The sequence below is a fragment of the Culex quinquefasciatus genome, chromosome 2 (assembly GCF_015732765.1).
Source record: "Culex quinquefasciatus strain JHB chromosome 2, VPISU_Cqui_1.0_pri_paternal, whole genome shotgun sequence".
Lineage (NCBI taxonomy): Eukaryota > Metazoa > Arthropoda > Insecta > Diptera > Culicidae > Culex > Culex quinquefasciatus.
Window position 1 is genome coordinate 155,223,429 of NC_051862.1, and position 21,965 is coordinate 155,245,393.

A 21,965-nucleotide genomic window follows, 5' to 3' on the forward strand; every position below is an offset into this window, starting at 1 on the left:
GACATTTTGACATTTTGACATTTTGACATTTTGACATTTTGACATTTTGACATTTTGACATTTTGACATTTTGACATTTTGACATTTTGACATTTTGACATTTTGACATTTTGACATTTTGACATTTTGACATTTTTACATTTTTACATTTTTACATTTTGACATTTTGACATTTTGACATTTTGACATTTTGACATTTTTACATTTTTACATTTTTACATTTTTACATTTTTACATTTTGACATTTTGACATTTTGACATTTTGACATTTTGACATTTTGACATTTTGACATTTTGACATTTTGACATTTTGACATTTTTACATTTTGACATTTTGACATTTTGACATTTTGACATTTTGACATTTTGACATTTTGACATTTTGACATTTTGACATTTTGACATTAACGGTTAAACACCCTGTTGAAGATTTGACAACTCGATACGATTATGTAGGTCGGCACTCACTCTTTGAACTTTGACATTTCCAATTTAAATTTCATTGTTTTAATATTTGCATTGGCTATTGCACTTTGATTGTAAAAAAAATACTTTTAAAATAAAAATAAATAAACATTTATATGTGCGTTGTATATGAATGACCCAAACCTTGAAAACATATTACCGTCATATGTGTACGGCCCCTTGGTAGAAACTGTCATCGGTTTTGAAGCTCGTTCGTGAAGGCGTGATTTTTGCGATGAAAATGATTTAAAATTAAGTCTGGTGCATAAAGTGTAGAAAAATGGGTAGAAATCTATGAAAAAGTAAGTAAATAAATGAAATGGAATGCTTTTGTCCATGTTTCCGAAACATGCCATTTAAAGGAATGATTTGTGAAAGTTCTTTTTTCCTCTTCCGTAGGTAATGGCCGTACGATGACCCTTCGAAGCCCTAGATGTCCCAGTTTGCCGAAGCATCCAGTATTCCGTGGTCTACGGGAATGCACCTTGGCGCAGGTAGAACAACCGACCCAGGAATCAAGAGGACCGGACTGTTGGACCGAATTCAAGTTGGTGATTGCGCCGGAGCACAACTGATCTCGCGTGAGCTCGTTTATGTCCGCACGGACATGAATGGACAAGGCAAACTGGGGCGTGGACCGTTTACTGCTACTGGATGCTTTATATAAGTTCTAAATTGTGAATTTATTGTAATTATTCTAATTTTGAGACAAATAAAATGTTGCTGTTTGGATTGTAATAGTGTGCGTGTTGGTTTCGAAAAAATGCTATTTGAAATGACCGTTCAAACCAGTACGAATGCATGCGAGCAGACGACAGTGCTGCTCAAGCGGTGGGATTTGGAACCAAAGTTCATTTTTCACGTACACCAACACACTCACATTCGCGGTGAATGTGAGCCACACAACACATAAAGAGAAACGTCAAAACCGGGCCGAATGAATTTGACCGATTTTGACGGAGATCTCTGATAAAGATTTGACGGAGAATTCTCTGATAGAGACGCTCTATCAGAGAATTTCTGATAAATTTACCGAGAATTTCGGCGAATTTGACCGAAGTCTAGGTTGCGTGCAGGTTTGAAATCGAATTTTGGGGATCTGTGAAGGTCATAAGGTGAGGCATTGTAAGCTGCACAAAGTGGCGTTCTTAACTCAATTTGACCCAAAATGCACGTACGACTAGTTAGCAAAACGGCGATAAATTGATATACGACTTCAAAAAATGCAGCATGTCACTTAAGTAGGCATAACTCAAAAACAGAGTTAATTTTTGACCCAAATAAAATTGCCAAACTGTTTCATCAGAAACCATTATCTTCAAATGCATAAATTATCACAAGCAATTTTTGCGCGAGAGAAAGAAAAAAAAACTCACCTGGCACTTGCCCTGGATGCACATGTCCAAACTTCCCGGCCGGCACCTGGTCCCGTCCTGGACCCGGTTGGACAGCTGCACTATCACGCTGGGCTCGTCATCGCCCACCACCGGCGGAAAGGACTCGCTGGCGGCCGCCGAGTCCGGCATGTCCTCCAACAGGTGCTGGGGTCGACCCCTGGGGACAGAACGGAAAAAGTTAAATCAATTAGTTTTTTTTTCTCCTGCTGATTTCCGTCCGATAGTGATTCAGTTGTGAGGGTGGGAAAAACTTTTGCATTTTAGCAGCAGCAGCTGGGCGATACCTTTGGAGGACCGACAAGAAAAATGCCAATTTGAGAATGTTTTAGGAGTTTTGGGGAAGAGCTACGGTAAAGTTTGGGAAGTGTTTCATCGGAAAACGAGGCCTGAATAAATATTTCCCTAGGAGAGTTGGACCCTTTTTCCTTGTAAGACAATCCCTCCAAAGCGGTTGTTAACAACTTTTGCGGTTGATTCAGCTTCTTGGAATTTGCTTAAGGCGATGAATCGTTTAAGATAGGCAGTTTTTTTTTTTAATATTTTTTAGATGATATTTTAGAAAAGCAAAACGTTTAAATTGACATTTTTCCCAAAATATGTCACAAAAAGCCCCCCGAAAATCACCTCATGAGGCAGAAACAAATGCCCAGCAATAACACTTCCCGCCATCAGCCGTTGAAACCTCATTTTTTGGTCCCCTTCCAAGCGCCATCTGGCAGCCGCTCACAAATGGCTGGGGGAGTTTCAGGAAAGGGGTCCCATCGGAACCGTTCCCCGGGATGCTGGTACCATCAAAGATCCCAGATATGGCACTCGAGGACCGAACACGAGCGAAAGTATTATTTCGGTATTAAAAGTTATGTGCAAACTGTTGAATTTTGGTGGTGGCGATGAAAAATATCCTCCTTCACGAGCTTCTTCGCTCCCTTGGGGAGTGTGGGTGAAAAGCTTTTCGTTTCGTTTTTTTTTTTAGACAAACGGGAGAAACAGAAATTGTTTTCATTTCACACGAACATAAAATCCTGCATTAAGCTGCTTGTTGAGGTGGAGAGCTTTTCTGGCAGGGAAACCTAGCAGTCGAAAGCTCACAAGTTGCGTTGAGAGGAGGATGACGATGGTGTCTTCTCAGTGGAGAGAATTGATGGTCGTCAAAATCTTGAAAATTTAATATGTTCTCATTTTCATCCTCACGTGGAAGTAGAATTAAACCATTATACTTTTATATAAGAAATTTAAACTAGAATATTTTTTTGAATAACTTAATAAAAATTATAACATTGAGTAGAAACCCTGTAGAACCAAAAAAAAACCCACCATCAGCAGCTGTTGCAACAAGGACAAAAAAGGAGAAAAAAAACCCCCTTAAAAACCCCACTCACAACACTGACGACACACTATCGCGTCCGCAATCTTACCGGCACGTCAGAGCGCACGGCTCCGAGTAGTCGTAGTGGGGTGTCCACTTGAGCAGGGCCCCATCGTAGGGCACGTCGTCGTACGCGGCACACTGGTGGGCACGAAAGTCCTGCAGCTCCGGACATGGCTGAGAGAGAGGAAAAAAGTGAAAACAAAAAATATCATAAAATGAAATTAATCTCAGGAAATCGGTCGACGTGGTCCTGGGACGTACCTGCATGTTGCAGATCTTGTACCGCACGGCGTCGCCCTTGCAGCCGTGGGGCGCGTGGCATCGGCGCAGCTGATACGCTACACCGCCGTCGCAAGATCGGGAACAGGTTGACCATTCGGTCCACGATGACCAACCCTGCGCTTTCGCGCGTTTCTGGAATGGGAAATGGAATTATCTTTGTTAAAGAAATTTATAACTTTATGAATGTTGAGGAAAGAATTATGATTGTGTTGTGTTTAAAAAATTGTCTGTTGTGTTTGAAAAACACAAACTTGTTACGAATCCCTAAAAGGTTACTTTTCTTCTCCTGCCATTTTCATTGTTAGAATATCTACTTACATCAAAATAAATTACAGTGCAAACCATTGTTGAAAGGAACTCGAAAACTCTTTTAGGTTATAAGCAATACGAAATTGTGAACTGATTATCCATAACCCCACGTCATTTCATCCGATTTTAGTTGTCTGGACGCTAATGAAAGGTGATAAGCTTGACTTTCTAGGAAAAATTGTCTAAAGACCGAAAAGTCTAGCCTAACATTCGAAAAGGTCGAGTGAATTTTTAAAATGCCGTTTTGGTGGTGTCTGGACCAAAGAGCCTATATCGGAAATTTTTTTTTCAGATTCCTTGGACAATTTTACGTAACATAGTTAAAAATGGGAGGTGTTTATTAGTTCATTAACAGGATTTCCAGTTGAAATTTTATTGAAGACTCGTTAAACCGGTCTCGTGTGCATGATGAAGGCCAATTTCCAAAAAGTTTACTTGAAAAATATATTTTTATGTTTTTTAAAATCATCTTTTTTTTATAAAAAAAACGAATTTCAAAATCGGGCATCGTAATTCACACGGAATATGTCTTGCAATGCAAGTCTTCACTCCAAATTTCAGTAACAAAAATTACTGCATTCTAATTTTGACATAAAAAGATAAACTAGTTAAAAATACGGCCGTAACTGACCTAAAAAAAATTTCCGGACAGTGGCAAACTCAGATGATACAGGTGATATTATATCAAAAGCTAGATTTAAAAAATATGTCAAAATTAATCTAAAATGAATACATGGTAAACTTTGAGATCCTCTAGAGGAGAGGTTGGGTTTTGAGGGCTAACCATCTTCATTCGATTATAGTTTTACAATGTTTTTTAAGCTTGAACAAATAAATGGATAACTTTACACTACTTTCCTGTCTCAGTTATGATTAGATTAGTAAGGTTCAGTTTTCATTTGCATGGAAAAAATGTATATTAGGATGTAACAAAAATGACTTTTTGGCGGTCATTCAGGGGTTTGTTCCGGTGAGCATACTGAGCCTACATCCCAAATATGAGCATGATTGGACGTAACAGGAGCTGGCGCTCCGCCCTTCAATTTTAAATGGGATTTAACCCGTAAAAAAAGATTTTTTCAAAAATGTCACTTTTTGAGGCATTTTGGCCACCAATGCGTTTACCAAAAACATCACTGGCGTGTAGGCCAGATCCTTGCGCATCTTTTGGTATATATAACATTGAAGTTTGGAGCATCCTGGAGCTCAGTACACTGCCCATGATCGCATAAATGTCCCATATGCATTTTCATCAATTTTGAGTTATTGATGCAGTTTGGTTCAAAATCGTGTGCTCTTTAAAAAGAGCCTATAACATCCAGTACTTTGTTCTAGAAATCAGGAGGAAATCCAGTTTTTTCGTGAAAACTTAACACGTAGCCTTATGTGTGGGACAAACTTCAAATGCGTTTTTCTCAGCTTGCTGTTTTTGCATATGGGACATTTATGCGAACATGGGCAGTACAGACCTTCAAAGTTTGGCATTTTTTTCGAAAAATCGGCCCCGGCAAAAAAGATATGCGTCGCACCTCGCGACGCCCGAGACGCCATTTGATTTTGCATAAAAAGGTAAAAGTTTTTGTCCTCCAGCTCAGGTCAAGTGGGGGGGAGGAGCAAAAAATTAAAAATATGTAAAAAAGACAAAACGCATAATTCATTCTTCCAATTATGCTTCTGTTAAAAATTGCATATTTTAAATCAATTTATGAAATTGTCATATCGACGTCGTCGTGCTATCATGTCGCACCCGCCATTTTGACGTTCCGAGAAAAACGCGTTTTAATGTTTGACCTTGAATATACAAAAACGAGAGCACGCAATGTAAACAATAACAAACACGTTTTGTTTGGCTGACCATTCTGTGCATTGTCCCGAAGTTTGGTTGAAGTTGGTTGCTGGAGTCCCGAGTTATAATTACAAATGTTTACGGTAGTCTAGCTTGTACGTGCGACAAACGCATCCTGACTTTCCTGGCCTGAAATCCTTTGGCCTTTGTCGCACTTACATCAATTTTCATGGAGTGACAAGATAGCACGACAAGATTGAAACTACTTTCATATGTAAAGTGACAAAAATGCACGGAGTTTTTCGGTTTTTGTTGAATATCTCAGGATTGAAATCGAATTTTGGGGATCTGTGAAGGTCAAAAGGTTAGGCATTGTGAGCTGCACAAAATGGCGTTCTTAACTCAATTTGGCCCAAAATGCACGTACGACAAGTTAGCACGATGGCGACGATATGTGGTCTCAAAATAAAATAAATTGTAGAAAAATATGTATTCTAACTATTTTCAATGGAAAATGTTTTGAAATAATAATTTGTTTTTGTTTTCAAGAACTTTAATACTTCCTGTTTTTGATGAAATTTTGGAGAAACGTAAAAACTGCGAACGCCTCGTACGAAAACAATACATCTGATTATATGTAAATAATAATCATGAAGATTGAACTGAAGTTAATTGGTACAAGTCTTTAGAAACCAGTTCATAAATGGGCAGCGAATGACCAAGAAGGTTAAAGCTGCCAGAAATAAATGAATTAACAACAACAACAACAGTTCATAAATTAAAAGTTTGCATGAAAATGAACTTTTTACTTTTCTCAATCTATTAACATTTTAAATTTTACTTTCCTTTTTTCTTTTGAAAATAATTGCCATCTAATTGGTTTGATGAATCAAAAATACCAAAATTACCCTTTTCGATCGGTTTGATACTTATCATATCAATAAATTAACCAAGATATCAACAGTTGAATATCAGTAAATTCCAGGTTAATTTTTTTATCAAATTGAAAAGAAATATAAAGAGGCCAAAATCAATTGAAATTTTTGTGTTTATTTGACCAAATATCTCTAGAAAATAGATTAGATAAAATTATTTGACCAGATTAAAATATTTCCAGTTCTAGAAAGAAAAAAAGTCAAATTACGTCTAGATTGGAACGCAACATTTTTATTTTTCCTGGTACCAATCGTTTATTCCTCATTTTGGACTAAATTTATATTTATAGTATTTTTTTTAAAGTCTTAAATAAACAGTTTTCATGAAAACTAGTGATACGTTTCGTTTTCACGCAATTAAAACAATTTGCCATTGTTTGTATTTTTGAGCACTTAATAAGTTTTTCTTACACAAACAAGTGACAACATTACAATTCTCGAATTAAATTATCAGGCAATTTTGTTACACACAGAAGCTTATGAATAGTTTCAGTTAAACATTTCAAATTATAAGTGAGGTTCAAAGCGTTCAGAAAATTCGAATAATGAAGTTTAAACAAAAGGTCGATTACTTTAATGACCACATTAAAAAGTTATTTTTAAACAAAAGCAACGAAACCACCCCACACTATGGTACATTGGGAGGCCAAGTTTCATAAAAGTGACCATCTCCAAATATTTTTTGGTATTTTTTTCTCGAAAGTTATCATTCTAACTAAGAAAAATCCAAATTTTCAATGCTCAAAGTTTGTTCATTACGGAAATACGCAAGCTGAAAGTCAAAAAATGGAATAAAAAACAAGCGTTTTTCGTAAAAAAAAGGCTGATTGTTTAATTTAAACATATCCAGCCATTTTAATATATTATTAGGACAATTATACATCGTTGGGAAGGTAATGAGATAAGCTTTGAAACTATTAATAGATAAAATGTTGTTTCCAAACCAAAAACTGAAGTTTTCATCGGATAACTGGAGCATTTTTTTGACAAAACTTAATTTTTGTGTTTGTTAATTGAGTACTCTTTTTGCTAACCGATGCTTAACATGAAACTAAGATCACTTGAAAGATTGTATCATAATCCAACATTACTGAAATTTCCAGGCTTCGATTTTTTGCGTTTTTGGAGATATGCAATTTTGAACACTTACTTTTTATCAAAATTTTCTGCAATCTACATATGCGCCCGTTTATTTCACTTGCTTTGCTACCTACTTCGTGGGCATCGTCGCTTCAAAGAGGGGGAGGGGTTGTGTCCTTAAAGTGGGGATGTATTAGCTTATCCATAATTTAATCATATAAACTTGCAATACAATATATACGTAATTCTGTTGTACTTGCAAATGTATGAAAAGACTATTTATTATAAACAATCAACTATTTAAAAACATGAAAAGTCATAAAATTCGACGTATACCATTTCAATACCATACAATTACCCATATTTGTATGAAAAAACATTTAAAAAGCAAAAAAATAATTTGGCCGCCTGTTTGTATGGGGATGGCCCATAGTGCACCATTCATTTTTATTTATCATAAACTAGAATGAAAGCATCACCGAATAAACAAAATTGAAAATGTCAAATAAAACCGTAAAAAGCTGCTCATGTTCAAAAGAATCAATAACTTATAAAATATTACAAGAAATAAAATTCGTTTCATAGAACTGAAAAAATTTAAATAGAGTACTATGGGGCAAAAGTGCGCATCAGCCTTTTAAATACTTAATTTCAACCTAAAAAGCTCATATTTGGGATTTCGACTTGTCTTAGGGTCAATTTTATGTATTTACAAAAATAAAGTGAAACAAAAAATTAAGTTTGTGAAAATTATTGGGGAAAGTCAGTTTTTGGGCTATTTTGATCTAATATTTGAAGTTTACAAAATAAGGTTTACAACATATCAGGTTCACGAAATTTTTGAAACCATTTAACTAGTGTTTTGTCTAGCCAATTACCTTGATAACCCGCGAAAATGTTTGAAATTCCACTTCTTCATATTTTTTACCATCATTTTTCCTAAAAAGAAATTTGCGGGGCAAAGATGCGCACTAAAATTTCCATAAATTTTTTATGAAAAAGAAATCAAACACATTGGATAACTTTTATTTCTGAGAAATTGATTGAATAGTATTTCTACCAAAATAGGACCAAAAATATAACTTATGCGAAATTATGAAGACTATTGAATGAATACATAATATTTGCCACATTCAACTTTGAATCTTTTTGTTCACTTGCTACTATTTTTTCACATATCTATTAACACCATCCATTGAAATTTGACATAGACAAAAAACACAATGAATATTTACCTGAACCTCCTCGTCGTCCTCATCCTCCGGATCGGTGTCGGACGGGTTCCAACTGCTCAGTGTTTCATTCAAACTTTTGATATCTTTGTGGGTTGCCCTTGCGAATGTTAATACCAAACACTGAAAATAGATAATAGAGAACAAAAGCGGGTTAGACGTTTATATTACTAGCACATTTGGCACATCGTAGTAAAGTTGAAGTTGATCGGATGCTGGTGATATGATTTGTCAGCCGGTGACAGCTTGTTATGATTTCACACACACCGTGCAGTGTCATCATTGGGAAGGCGGTTAAGTGGAAATCTTGATATGCCCGGAGTGTCAATAGTGCGCCTTTACGCCCAACGAAAGCTCGTTTCATATGCAGTTTTCAGACAGAATGAAGAGCAAGGCTTATCAAACATCGATGACACTCTCCGTCCGTTTTCGAGGGTCCTTTCGATTGGCTGATTGCCCCAGATGACGTCTTGTGAGCACACTTTCCCTTCAAAGGACTGACATTGCATTTGGTTGCAATTGTGCTTTCTTTTTGCATTTAGTATTTTAAGCTTGTCAACTTTTTAAGGTTTTTATATGAGAAAAACAAAATAATGTGAAATTTTGGATTTTTAAACATTTTCATAGCTTTTTGGATTAAAACCAAAATGAGTCAACATATCACAACAGTGACGCTTTGTAGTGTCAACTGCAGTAGCAAAAGCAGCTTGATTTCCGCTTGAGTACCCACTTGAACGATGGAATGTGCTTTATCGCATCAGCTGATGGCGATGCAGTTGCTTCGGTGATGAAGTGTAAACCTTCTTAACTTACCATTTCGGGCTATTTTGGTGCATGATGAGTTAGAAAAGAGTCTTTTCAAAAAATCTTTTTATTTCGAAAATTGTTTTTAATTAAAATATTAATTGCTAAAAAAAAACCACATAAAATCCAGAGCCACTCAGAAAAAAATCCCTCAGCAGAAAAAAAAGTTCTGGGAAAGTACATCAGCAATCAATAAAACCGTTCAATTATTCAGAGCCAAGCTTTTTTCCAACGTTCAACGGTCCTGAGGCAAGTTCACCACCACCATCGAGCATGTGTCCATGCTGATCTCCGCATACTCTCACACACGCGCTCAGATATTTCCTCAATCAACACACATGTGTATGATTGGGGCTGGCAAGGTAGAAATATACGAGATTTTTTCTCCCAGCTACTGGAGTCACTCATGCCCATTTTGGGTGTATGTACATGGGTGAGGGTGACTTGGATATTCGAAAAAAATATTTTTTTTAGCTTTTTCAAGAATATTTTTTTTAAAAGATAAACGTTATCACTGTGAAAAAGTGCAAAAAAATATAATAATAATTTGATCACATTTTGTGGCAACTCTAGCTTTGCTCAGCAGATCCAGACGGAAAAATCATTTAGATTGATTGAAAATTTTCCAAACCCAATTTAGTTTCCGGTCCGCGTGCTTCATTGGGTTTGTTAGCGTAGGTCAACGTTTTTGCGAAAGAGATTTTTTTAGGTTTTAACTTGTTGAAGTTGAGTTGTCCTTTTTAAATCGAAATGTTGTTAAAATAATTTCAGGATCAAAATACCATAAATTTTAAACAAAACTATTTAAAAAAAACAAAAAGCTGAAACTCAAAACCAACTAATAAAAAAATATACATTGTTAATCACACGAACCCCGACTCCTTTTCGATTTTCTTGAAACTTTGCTCAACCCCATCAACTTTTTTTTTTTAGAGAATGTAGATATTAAAATTAATAAATTTTCACGAATATTTTTTTTGAAAATATGATAAGTTACAAATTATAAATACCTTCAACTGGGGTGAATTGGGACACATGGGGCGAATTAGCACAATATTTTGATTTTTCTGGTTGGTTTCAAATAGAACAGACCAGGGTTGTTAAAATATCAAAATATCAGCTCTCAGCAACTACAATTATCCCGCCTGAATATTCATGCCTAAAATACAACTGCTCTTCTCTCCTCTTTGAAACTCTCAGCGCCGAACATAGCCGAACACGTTTTCGTGTTTACCCACTCGCGATTGACATTTTCCTTTTCTCTCTCATTCCCGCTTCCACGATCATCCTACCGCAACAGCGTTTAACCACAAAAGCCGCCACAAAACCAATTTCGCAAACGCAGTTTAACGGGGCGTCATGCGTGGTCGGCTCCTAATCGCCATCTCGCGTTCTCTCATTGCAGTTTTCGGAGAGATTAAGGGACTCAGCGGTGAGAGCGCATAGTCGAGGAAAAGGGAGGAGTGATAGAGAGAGAATGACATCGCTGGGAATCACGAGACACAAGAAGAGATTTCACAAGTTATAGTGACGGCCGCTATACTCTCGGATATTTTTGGTGCAGAGATAATCTATTGATAGCTTTTTTATCACTCATTTGCAACACTGGAACAGACTCAGACCAACAAAATGTGTACATCCATTTCCAAATTTAAACCCTTAAAGTGCTCTAAACACTGCTGTCCCTATTCAGACTGTAGTCCCGATTCACCCCAGATGACGGTACTCAAAATTGTTTACAAAATAATTTTTTTTCGAAAATATTAAAATTTTCAATTTTTTATGCTTTTGTGCTTTATTATACTGCCCATAATTGAAAATTCGGCTATTATGCCAAATCAAGTATTCCGAGAAAAACACGTTTTAGTGTTTGTCACAAAATCTCCGTCAAGGCAATTTCCCATAAGAGTGGCATATTAGCCGTTTGGTTTTTCGCATCGGCAGCCAAGTCTAAACATTATTTCTGTGTAATTCAAGGTTCAGAAGATGCGTTGGAACATCCTCTACCACCTGGTGCTAATATCTCGTTTTTGCCAAAAGTGGATATTAGCCGTTTTTTCAATGGTGGGCAGTATAGTTTCTTTAAATATTTAAATGTTAACAAAATACTCTATTTTTTCGAAAATACTGAAATTTTCAAAATATTGAATGCTTTTTCACCTTTTTAATGATTTTTTTTGGGAAATACTTGAAATTTCTCAAAATATGATATTTACCGAAAGTACTCAATTTTTTCAAAATATGCATTATGGGTATCAAACGAAGCAACATTTTGTATGCTTTTTCACATTATAAGATTATTTTGAAAATACTAAAATTTTCATAAAAAACATAATTTGGATATCAAACGAAGCAAATATTTTTTATATTTTTTAACAGTAATTTTTCACAAAATACCGTATTTTTTTTAGAAAATACTCAAATTTTCAAAACATTAAATATGGATATCGAACGAATCAAAATTTGGTATCCTTTTTAACAAGTTTTCAAAATTTTGAATGCTTTTTCACCTTTTTAATGATTTTTTTTTGGGAAATACTAAATTTTTTTCAAAATACGATATTTACAGAAAGTATTATTTTTTTTTCAAAATATGCATTATGGGTATCAAACGAAGCGAAATTTTGTATGCTGTTTCTCTTCATAAGAGTGTTTTTGTAAATACTTAAATTTTCATAAAATATACCGTAATTTTTCGAATATATTTCAATTTTCAAAATGTGCAATATGGGTATCAAATGAAGCGAAATTTAGAATGCTTCAAACATGCATTCAAATTCAGTATTTTTTTTTAAATTTTGCTTCGTTTACTTCCCAAATTGAAAGCAAATTTAAGTATTTAAAAAAACTAAAATATTTTGTGAAAATTTAAGTGATTTACAAAAAAATTAAGTGATAATGCATTCAACATTTTGCTTCCTTTGAGAGTTTTGAAGTGTTTTTGAAAAATACAGAATTTTGTGAAAATTTGAGTGTTTCATCAATTAAAAGCTCTAATAAACTGAAAATATCAAGTTTCGCTTCGTTTGATACTCAGATTGCAAATCAAGAAAATTTGAGTACTTTTGAAAAAATACGGTATATGGCGAAATTATTAGTATTTATAAAAAAAACTCTTCTAATATGAAAATGCATAACAAATATCGCTTAGTTTAATACCCATATTGCAAATTTTGAAATTTTCTGTATTAAAAAAAAAATCTCTGATGAAGTGAAAAAGCATACAAAATTTCGCCTCGTTTGATACCCATATTTCAAACCATGAAAATTTGAGTACTTTCGAAAAAAACGGTATTTTGTGAACAATTTGAGTATTTTTACTTCGAACCATGCAAATTTCAGTAGGAGATAAATTTAGGGAAATTTAATTTTTTTTCTCTTTTTCAATGTTTTTTCTTTGATATTTTTTGTCGGTTTTAATTTAAGCTCCCTCAGCTATTTGAAGCATTTTGCAATGATTTTAAATTTAATTATGATTCTGGTTGGCTAGTTCAGGACTCAACCACTCGACTACGTGTTGTCTGATTCAAATCCCGGCTGCTGATTTCCAATGCAGTAGCTGTCTCTCCTCGATAATCAGGAGCCCTGTCGTTGGTCAATTCACCCAACCCCCCTTTTGCAAAGCTGTGTAAATCAGACCACCCACAATAACGACGCTGTCAAATTTACCAGATTAGCATCATCGTTTGGGCTAATAAATCCAAATGAAATATTCATATCCGATTACATCGTTACCGCTGGAAAATCGTCCAAGATCCACCTCGCCCTGCCTTAATGCGGTCACGAGAACCCTGTAATCGGTCTTCATTTTCCAGCGTAGAATGGCTGAGCCTGATCCGGAAAGACTCTTAAGGATAACGACGACGACGACGATGATGGTTGACGGTTCATCGGAGAAGAAATATTTCCCTCGAAATCCTCCCCAGCATCAACATTCTCCGGGTCTTGAGAGTGCACGGAGTCCTAATTTCAGAGCGTTATAAGTGGAATTTGCATAAAATTGCTCGGCTTCATCCGCAAACACCAGAGTGAGTGACTCCAACTCGCACTGGAATGAAAAAAAAGCTTCAGCATCACGACCGGCCACTTATCGCGCTACCTTTTCGACGGATTTATTCGCCATTAAATTTTCCAACCATGATGACAAGTGGAGCAGAGCGGTGAATGATCGGAGTTTCTACCGCAAATTGGAGTGCTTTTTCAAATCTGTGTGCCGTGGAGAGATTTGAGAGGGAGTGGGCAATAATTTAAAAGCAATAAATTTTTTTGGAACTGACCTAGTTTTTGTTGGTGTGAATAGAACAGCGCATTTTGAGCATTTGAACACGTTGGTGTACTGAGAGCACCTATGTTTTTTTTTGTGAAAATATGATTTTAAGTATTTCAGCATGCGGAAATTTAACAACACTTCACAAGTTTCGTGTCAGTGCCATTGTAGGCTTGTAGAGGCTTGGAGTATAATGATATAATTAATCAGTAACAAATAATGCTGAATCTTTCAAAATCCACCCACTAGTGCGTCCATACCGGGAATTCCCGGGATTTTTCCAAAACCGGAAATTCCCGAATCCCAGGAATTTTTAATTCTGGCTACACTCCTGATGGTCACTATTTTGAAAAATCAAAAAACTGCAAATATTTCGCTAAAATCAAACTTTCGGTGGCTATATCTTGAAAACGAAGCTCTTTATCCAAAAATCTGTAAAGTAGTTTTTGATTGCAAATTCAGTTTTGCATTAAAAAATAACGTCAAATTTGTTTTTGCATACAATTTCGATTTTGTTTGTTTCTCTATGGTTCAAAAGTTGCGGATTTTTGTCCCCTGAAACATATGAAAAAAGGTGCAGGTGGTTATGTTACACATGACCAGTATGACAAAGAACTTAGCAGAAAAGCTTTTAAAATTAAGCCATGTTGTTGAATTATGCGTCAGATATAATCAAAACATTATTTGATTTAGTTGTTCGCTCAACTTCTCTTTAAGCTCCGTATAAAAAAACCATGATATCTCTATGGTTTGATGTTTGTCCCCCAATCGGAACAATCGTGAGGTAGTGGCCTCTCCAGATTGTTGCCACCTTTTTCGAAATTGCCAGTATTGTATACCATGAGTTGTGATACCCATAGTGCCAAAACTCGTTGGTTCAATAGATGTCTTCCCGGGAAAACTATCCTTTAGGGCACCGGCCACTGCAGGTTTTGGCCAACTTTTTCTAAATTGCCATTTTCATTACCAATATCAAAAACCATGAAATTTGATACCAATATTGCCCAAAATCGTATGGTTCGGTAAATGTCCTCGCGGGAGAAGGTTGTGGCCAATACTGTCAAAATGGCCATTTGCATTACCAATTACCAGTATTGAAAATCATGAATTTTGATACCCATACTGAAGAAACACGCCAGCGCCAGCGTATGCACGAAATTGCAGCCAAAATGACGTTGAAGGAGAAAAACAAGGCCTATTTGGATGGACGCTCGAGAAGATGGCCACAAGAATCAACTTCTGCTGCAATTTAACAAAATGGCGCTTTTCAGGGCCAACGAAAAATTCACGAAAGAGTTATTGTTTCAAATGATTCATGCACTGCTTTTGGTGCATTTTTAAAGCTTTTGACGCTTGGCGTTTAAATTAATTTAAATATTTCCCCCAAAATTTTCATTTCAAAAAAATTGAACGAATATTAACAATTTTCGCTTGCAAGTTTCAAACGTCAAACAATCGCAGTTGGCCTTGAACAATTGCTCAAAATCGTATGGTTTGGTAAATGCCCTCCCGGGAGAACCGCCCTGAGGGCACCGGCCACTCCAGGTTGTGGCCAACACTGTCAAAATGGCCATTATTATTTCCAGTATTAAAACCCATGAATTTTGATACCCATATTGTTCAAAATCGTATGGTTCGGTAAATGTCCTGCCGGGAGAACCTTCCTGAGGGCACCGGCCACTCCAGGTTGTGGCCAATACTGTCAAAATGGTCTATTTCATTACCAGTATTGAAAAACCAAGATGTTTGATACCCATATTGCCAAAAATCGTATGGTTCGGTAAATGTCCTCCCGAGAGAACCTCGCTGAGGGCACCGGCCACTCCAGGTTGTGGCCATTATCATTTCCAGTATTAAAACCCATGAATTTTGATACCCATATTGCCCAAAATCGTATGGTTCGGTAAATGTCCTCCCGGGAGAACCTCCCTGGGGGCACCGGCCACTCCAGGTTGTGGCCAATAATGTCAAAATGGCCATTTGTATTACCAGTATTGAAAATCATGAATTTTGATACCCATATTGCCCAAAGTCGTTTAGTTCGTTGAATGTCCACACGTGACAACCTCCCTGAGGGCACCGGCCACTCCAGGTTGTGGCCAATACTGGCAAAATGGCCATTTTCATCACCAGTATCAAAATCCAAGAAATTTGATACCCATATTGTCCAATCTCATATGGCCTTCCATCGGAACACCCCTGAGGGTTCTGGCCACTCCGGGTATTGTGGCCAGAATATTACGGCTGGCCTGCCTCCGCTTGGGCTGCTCCTTGCTCCAGGCCAGCTGCTTTTCGGCCAACTGCTTCTGGGCCTCCAGGCCATCTGCTCCCAGGTCCAGGTTGTTGTTTACTCTTCGGCGTCCAACGATAGAATGATTTCCCTGGGCTGATCGAGCGGGGTTTATATTGGCCTCATCATTCGCTTTTTGTTGCAACTGTGTGGAAAATTCCACGCAACAGTGCCTTGTTGCGTTGCAGACCCCTTCCCCAGTACCAAGCATGCAACATTTTCGTAACGCGCGACATTTTTCGTTTTTCTGGATTGACACCTCACCAGAATAGAGCCCTTAGGACAAAGTTCTTTGTCAAAATCTCGAATATCAAAAAATAAGTATTTTTGGAAATTGAGTTTAAGTGAAAAAATAATTTGATTTCCCGGAAAAATCTTTTCCGTTTCGGTCATACGATTTTTTTTTGTATTTTTTAATCCGACTGAAATTTTTTTGGTGCCTTCGGTATGCCCAAAGAAGCCATTTTGCATCATTAGTTTGTCCATATAATTTTCCATACAAATTTGGCAGCTGTCCATACAAAAATGATGTATGAAAATTCAAAAATCTATATCTTTTGAAGGAATTTTTTGATCGATTTGGTGTCTTCGGCAAAGTTGTAGGTATGGATACACCGGACTACACTGGGAAAAAATGATACAAGGTAAAAAAATTTTTTGGTGATTTTTTATTTAACTTTTTGTCACTAAAACTTGATTTGCAAAAAAACACTATTTTATTTTTTTTTTATTTTCTGATATGTTGTCCCCTAACATCAAATGCAAACTTTTCAGAAATTTCCAGGTTGTGCACAACATCTTTGACCAAGTTATGAATTTTTTAATCAATACTATTTTTTTCGAAAAATCGAAATATTGGTCGCAAAAATTTTTCAACTTAATTTTTCGATGTAAAATCAAATTTGCAATCAAAAAGTACTTTAGTGAAATTTTGGTAAAGTGCACCGTTTTCAAGTTAAATCCATTTTTAGGTGTCTTTTTTGAAAATAGTCGCAGTTTTTCATGTTTCAAATTTAGTGCACATGTTTGCCCACCTTTGAAAAATATATTTTTGAAAATATGAGAAAATTCTCTATATTTTGCTCTTTTCATATTTGTTGATACGACCCTTAGTTGCTGAGATATTGCTATGCAAAGGTTTAAAAACATGAAAATCGATGTTTTCCAAGTCTCACCCAAACAACCCACCATTTTCTAATGTCGATATCTCGGCAACTAATGGTCCGATTCATAATGTTCAAATATGAAACAATCGTGAAATTTTCCGATCCGTTCGAATACAAAATTTTAAATCGAGACTAACATTTCAAAAGGGCCAAACATTCAATATTACGCCCTTAGTCTTTATTTAAAATATTTTAAAATATTTTTTTTTGATTTTTTTTTAAAATTTCCTGGGATTTCCCGGGAAATTAGCTGAAAATTGCACGCTCTAAAAATGCCATTTTGGACACCCTAACTTGGCTAGTTTATCACAAAACAAAAAAAACGGATCCAACTCTTCCAAAATTGGGTCATAGTCTGGCATCACCTTCAACAGATAAAGTTATCTTATTGTGAATAGTGAAGCTTCAAATACCATATGCAGGGTTACCAGGCCAAAATTTGAAAAATCTGGCAAAATATCGAATAAAAATTTGGCAAAATCTGGCAGACGGAAATCTAACAATTCATAATGGTGAAGGGGAGGGAGGATATAAATCGATCCAAAATTTTGTAGAATTCAGATGGTTTTACTGGTTGTATGGCCTCAAAAATGATAATTTACATTATCTTTAAGGAAAACACAATCAATTTTATTTTATTAGCAATTATATTCGTTCATTTTCATCAAAAAGTTGTACAAAATTGGCATAAAGTGAAAAATCTGGCAAAATCTGTCAATATCTGGTCGAATCTTTATTCTGGCAGCCACTTGAAAAATCTGGCACTCCCTGATTTATCTGGCAACCTGGCAACCCTGACCATATGCTGTATTGATTGATGAGAACGAATTGTTGACTCCATTATATACAAGAAAATGGAAATTTAAAAAAAATCGGATGATCTGGGAACACTGTCTATAGATATCAAAATATGGTCAAATTGAATGAAGTGGACGACGTCCATCATTGCCATGATTTTTCGTTCGAAGATATTAATTTTGCTTCCGTTCGAATATTTTGACAAAACTCCTTCTACAAGTTGTTTATAAAAGTACCCTACACGTGTTGATACTATTTGGTGACAATCCTTCTATTCCTTGTAATGTTTTGGAAATCTCCATAAATTTTCCCTTAAATTAACTTTCGAATAGTTTCAAACATTGTTCTGACATTGACATAATTCGCCTGCTTCGAAATTGCTGCTCGCACTTTTTTTTCCCCCTGCGCGCAGTCACCCATTAATTCGCCAAGTTGAGCACCGAAACGTTAGTCAGTGTTCGCCCTTCGAAGCTCGCAAACTGCGCAACAGCATCGAAACTTATAATTAATATTCTAAGATAGTTTACCCAGCAAAGTTTTTTCCCTCGCGTTCCCCAAAACATGCCATCAACGGTTCTTCTTTGTTGCGTGGGGGTACACAATTGCAAAAATTGAAATTGATTAAAATGTTGAAATTATAGAACATTAAGATATTCATGGGGAAATCATTTCAAAATCTTATTTAAATTTCGAAAAAAGGATAAATTTTCCTTTTTTGCTAACTGTGCTCCCCGAAACAAAGGTACTTTGGAATTCTCACTCTCGAGACGGTAACAATTAAGAGCTCAAGGTGCTGTTTGGCAACACAACTTTCTCCTAACGGCAAACAATGACTAGCCAGCGAAGCAGGGAAGAATCCACTTCACTTTGACTTGGCAGTGCTGCCAGGGCTCGGACAAACTTTTGCCGGCTTTGCCCTGCAGCAGCAGGGTTTGCGAGGTGGAAAATTAGCAAAAGTTTTTCCTCTTTTGAATCACAATCACCCAACCTGAAAGTGCGCTCTGGCTGTGTGTTTGTGTGTTTGTCTGTGTGCGAATTGTTGCCACTTTGTTAAGTTTCGCCGGGAGACCTGGTGCGATTCGATTTCTGGGGAAGGAGAAACGGTAAAAAGGAAATAACATTGTCGAGATAGATAAAAGTTTTTGAATCTTTCAATTAATTAGCGAAATGTATTCGTTATTCCACTGGATTATTTGTTTTGGAAGCTCATGAGTAATTCAGCTGTAGGCTATTTCTGTCCTTTGACTGATTTTTGGAAGTTTTCCTCTTGAAAATGCAGTCAATAATTGATTTTAAGAATTTCTTTTGTATAGATTTTGAAAGAATATTTTTTTTTTGAAAAATATTCATTGAAAAAAATATAACCACATTCTCAGCGTAAAATGCAACTCAAAAAACTCGATCATAAATAAATAAAACGCATTTGCTTGTTTCTGTAAAGTACTCCAAACTTCACGTACAAACTGCCATTTTCAACGAGCAGTTGCAAATCGCATCCAACGCAAACTTTTACTTCCTGTTCAATGGCCTGCGAGGGAGGAGGGAAAAACCCCTCATCGGAACGGTTCAGTTGCCTTCCGGGGATCAACAAAAGCCATTTCTCGACAAGAACCATCCAGTATCACACAAAGAGAGCGACTCACTTCAAACTTTCTGGCAATGGCATCACCGTCATCATCATCGCCATCATTGCGTGTTTTCACAACCTGCAGGAAAGATTTGAGATTCACCTGAAGGTATGGCAGAGCAGACTCGGGAATCTGTCCCGTGCAGTGCTAGAAGCCATCAACCATCAAAGAGGATCGCATTGTTGTCCCTGGGGGGACGGCTCAACGAAGTTGGGGTGGTTCAAACATTTGGATTTTTTACGGTTTTGTAGGATTTTCTAAAAGATTATTTGCTACAAGGTATGTACACATAAATCAATACAGTTTAACGAAATCCTAGAGAAAATCCACTCTAAAAAAACAGTTTTCAACTTTCAGCTGTCAGATTGCAGCATTCAATTTTCAGCATTTAATTTTCAGTTTTCTGTTTTCAATTGTCAGTTTTCAGTTTTCAGTTTTCAGTTTTCAGTTTTCAGTTTTCAGTTTTCAGTTTTCAGTTTTCAGTTTTCAGTTTTCAGTTTTCAGTTTTCAGTTTTCAGTTTTCAGTTTTCAGTTTTCAGTTTTCAGTTTTCAGTTTTCAGTTTTCAGTTTTCAGTTTTCAGTTTTCAGTTTTCAGTTTTCAGTTTTCAGTTTTCAGTTTTCAGTTTTCAGTTTTCAGTTTTCAGTTTTCAGTTTTCAGTTTTCAGTTTTCAGTTTTCAGTTTTCAGTTTTCAGTTTTCAGTTTTCAGTTTTCAGTTTTCAGTTTTCAGTTTTCAGTTTTCAGTTTTCAGTTTTCAGTTTTCAGTTTCAGTTTTCAGTTTTCAGTTTTCAGTTTTCAGTTTTCAGTTTTCAGTTTTCAGTTTTCAGTTTTCAGTTTTCAGTTTTCAGTTTTCAGTTTTCAGTTTTCAGTTTTCAGTTTTCAGTTTTCAGTTTTCAGTTTTCAGTTTTCAGTTTCAGTTTTCAGTTTTCAGTTTTCAGTTTTCAGTTTTCAGTTTTCAGTTTTCAGTTTTCAGTTTTCAGTTTTCAGTTTTCAGTTTTCAGTTTTCAGTTTTCAGTTTTCAGTTTTCAGTTTTCAGTTTTCAGTTTTCAGTTTTCAGTTTTCAGTTTTCAGTTTTCAGTTTTCAGTTTTTGTTTTTTGTTTTTTGTTTTTTGTTTTTTGTTTTTTGTTTTTTGTTTTTTGTTTTTTGTTTTTTGTTTTTTGTTTTTTGTTTTTTGTTTTTTGTTTTTTGTTTTTTGTTTTTTGTTTTTTGTTTTTTGTTTTTGTTTTTGTTTTTTGTTTTTGTTTTTGTTTTTTGTTTTTGTTTTTTGTTTTTTGTTTTTTGTTTTTTGTTTTTTGTTTTTTGTTTTTTGTTTTTTGTTTTTTGTTTTTTGTTTTTTGTTTTTTGTTTTTTGTTTTTTGTTTTTTGTTTTTTGTTTTTTGTTTTTTGTTTTTTGTTTTTTGTTTTTTGTTTTTGTTTGTTTTTGTTTTTTGTTTTTGTTTTTGTTTTTGTTTTTGTTTTTTGTTTTTTGTTTTTGTTTTTTGTTTTTTGTTTTTTGTTTTGTGTTTTGTTTTTTGTTTTTTGTTTTTGTTTTTTGTTTTTGTTTTTGTTTTTGTTTTTGTTTTTTGTTTTTGTTTTTTGTTTTTGTTTTTGTTTTTTGTTTTTGTTTTTTGTTTTTTGTTTTTTGTTTTTTGTTTTTTGTTTTTTGTTTTTTGTTTTTTGTTTTTTGTTTTTTGTTTTTTGTTTTTTGTTTTTTGTTTTTTGTTTTTTGTTTTTTTTTGTTTTCTGTTTGTTATAAAATGTTAGAGCCACCCACTACGCCAGGATATGCAAATAATCCGGTCAAAGCAGCTATCGTCGTCGTCCTGAGCACACACAATTCAATTATGATAGTTTTAAGACTTTCTGCACCGTCCGTCCGTCGTCGTCTGTCCTATGTCACCGGTCGTCGCCTTTCGGTTGGCCGGAACCGGTCCTAGGCAACCGTGCTTCAGCTTACCAACCTGGACGACCAAAGCCAGGGACGAGATAAAAAGTCGACAAACCGACAAATAACCGTTAGCAGTTTCCGGAGGATTTTGGACGGAAGTTGGAGAGCGGGAAAGGGAGATTGGGAACATAAAATCGATTCAATTCCACCCAGATAACACGGCAGGTGGTGACCGTAGTGGCATCTGCAATCCGTGACCGTCACCCGGTGTGTGCCTGCCAGGTTGCCTTG

General features: G+C 35.7%; 1 protein-coding gene across 4 annotated transcripts in view; it reads right to left on the reverse strand.

Moving 5' to 3' along the window:
* The window catches only part of LOC6038718 (protein madd-4), a 423,565-nt gene that overhangs the window by 71,017 nt on the left and 330,583 nt on the right, over positions 1-21,965 (reverse strand). For all 4 annotated transcript variants that reach the window (XM_038258279.1, XM_038258278.1, XM_038258276.1 and 1 more), the window contains exons 3-6: positions 8,859-8,978; positions 3,493-3,645; positions 3,278-3,405; positions 1,842-2,019 (exon numbers count right to left, since the gene is read on the reverse strand). In XM_038258279.1, coding sequence (XP_038114207.1) covers positions 1,842-2,019; positions 3,278-3,405; positions 3,493-3,645; positions 8,859-8,978 — 579 coding nt within the window. The remainder of the gene's footprint in view (positions 1-1,841; positions 2,020-3,277; positions 3,406-3,492; positions 3,646-8,858; positions 8,979-21,965) is intronic.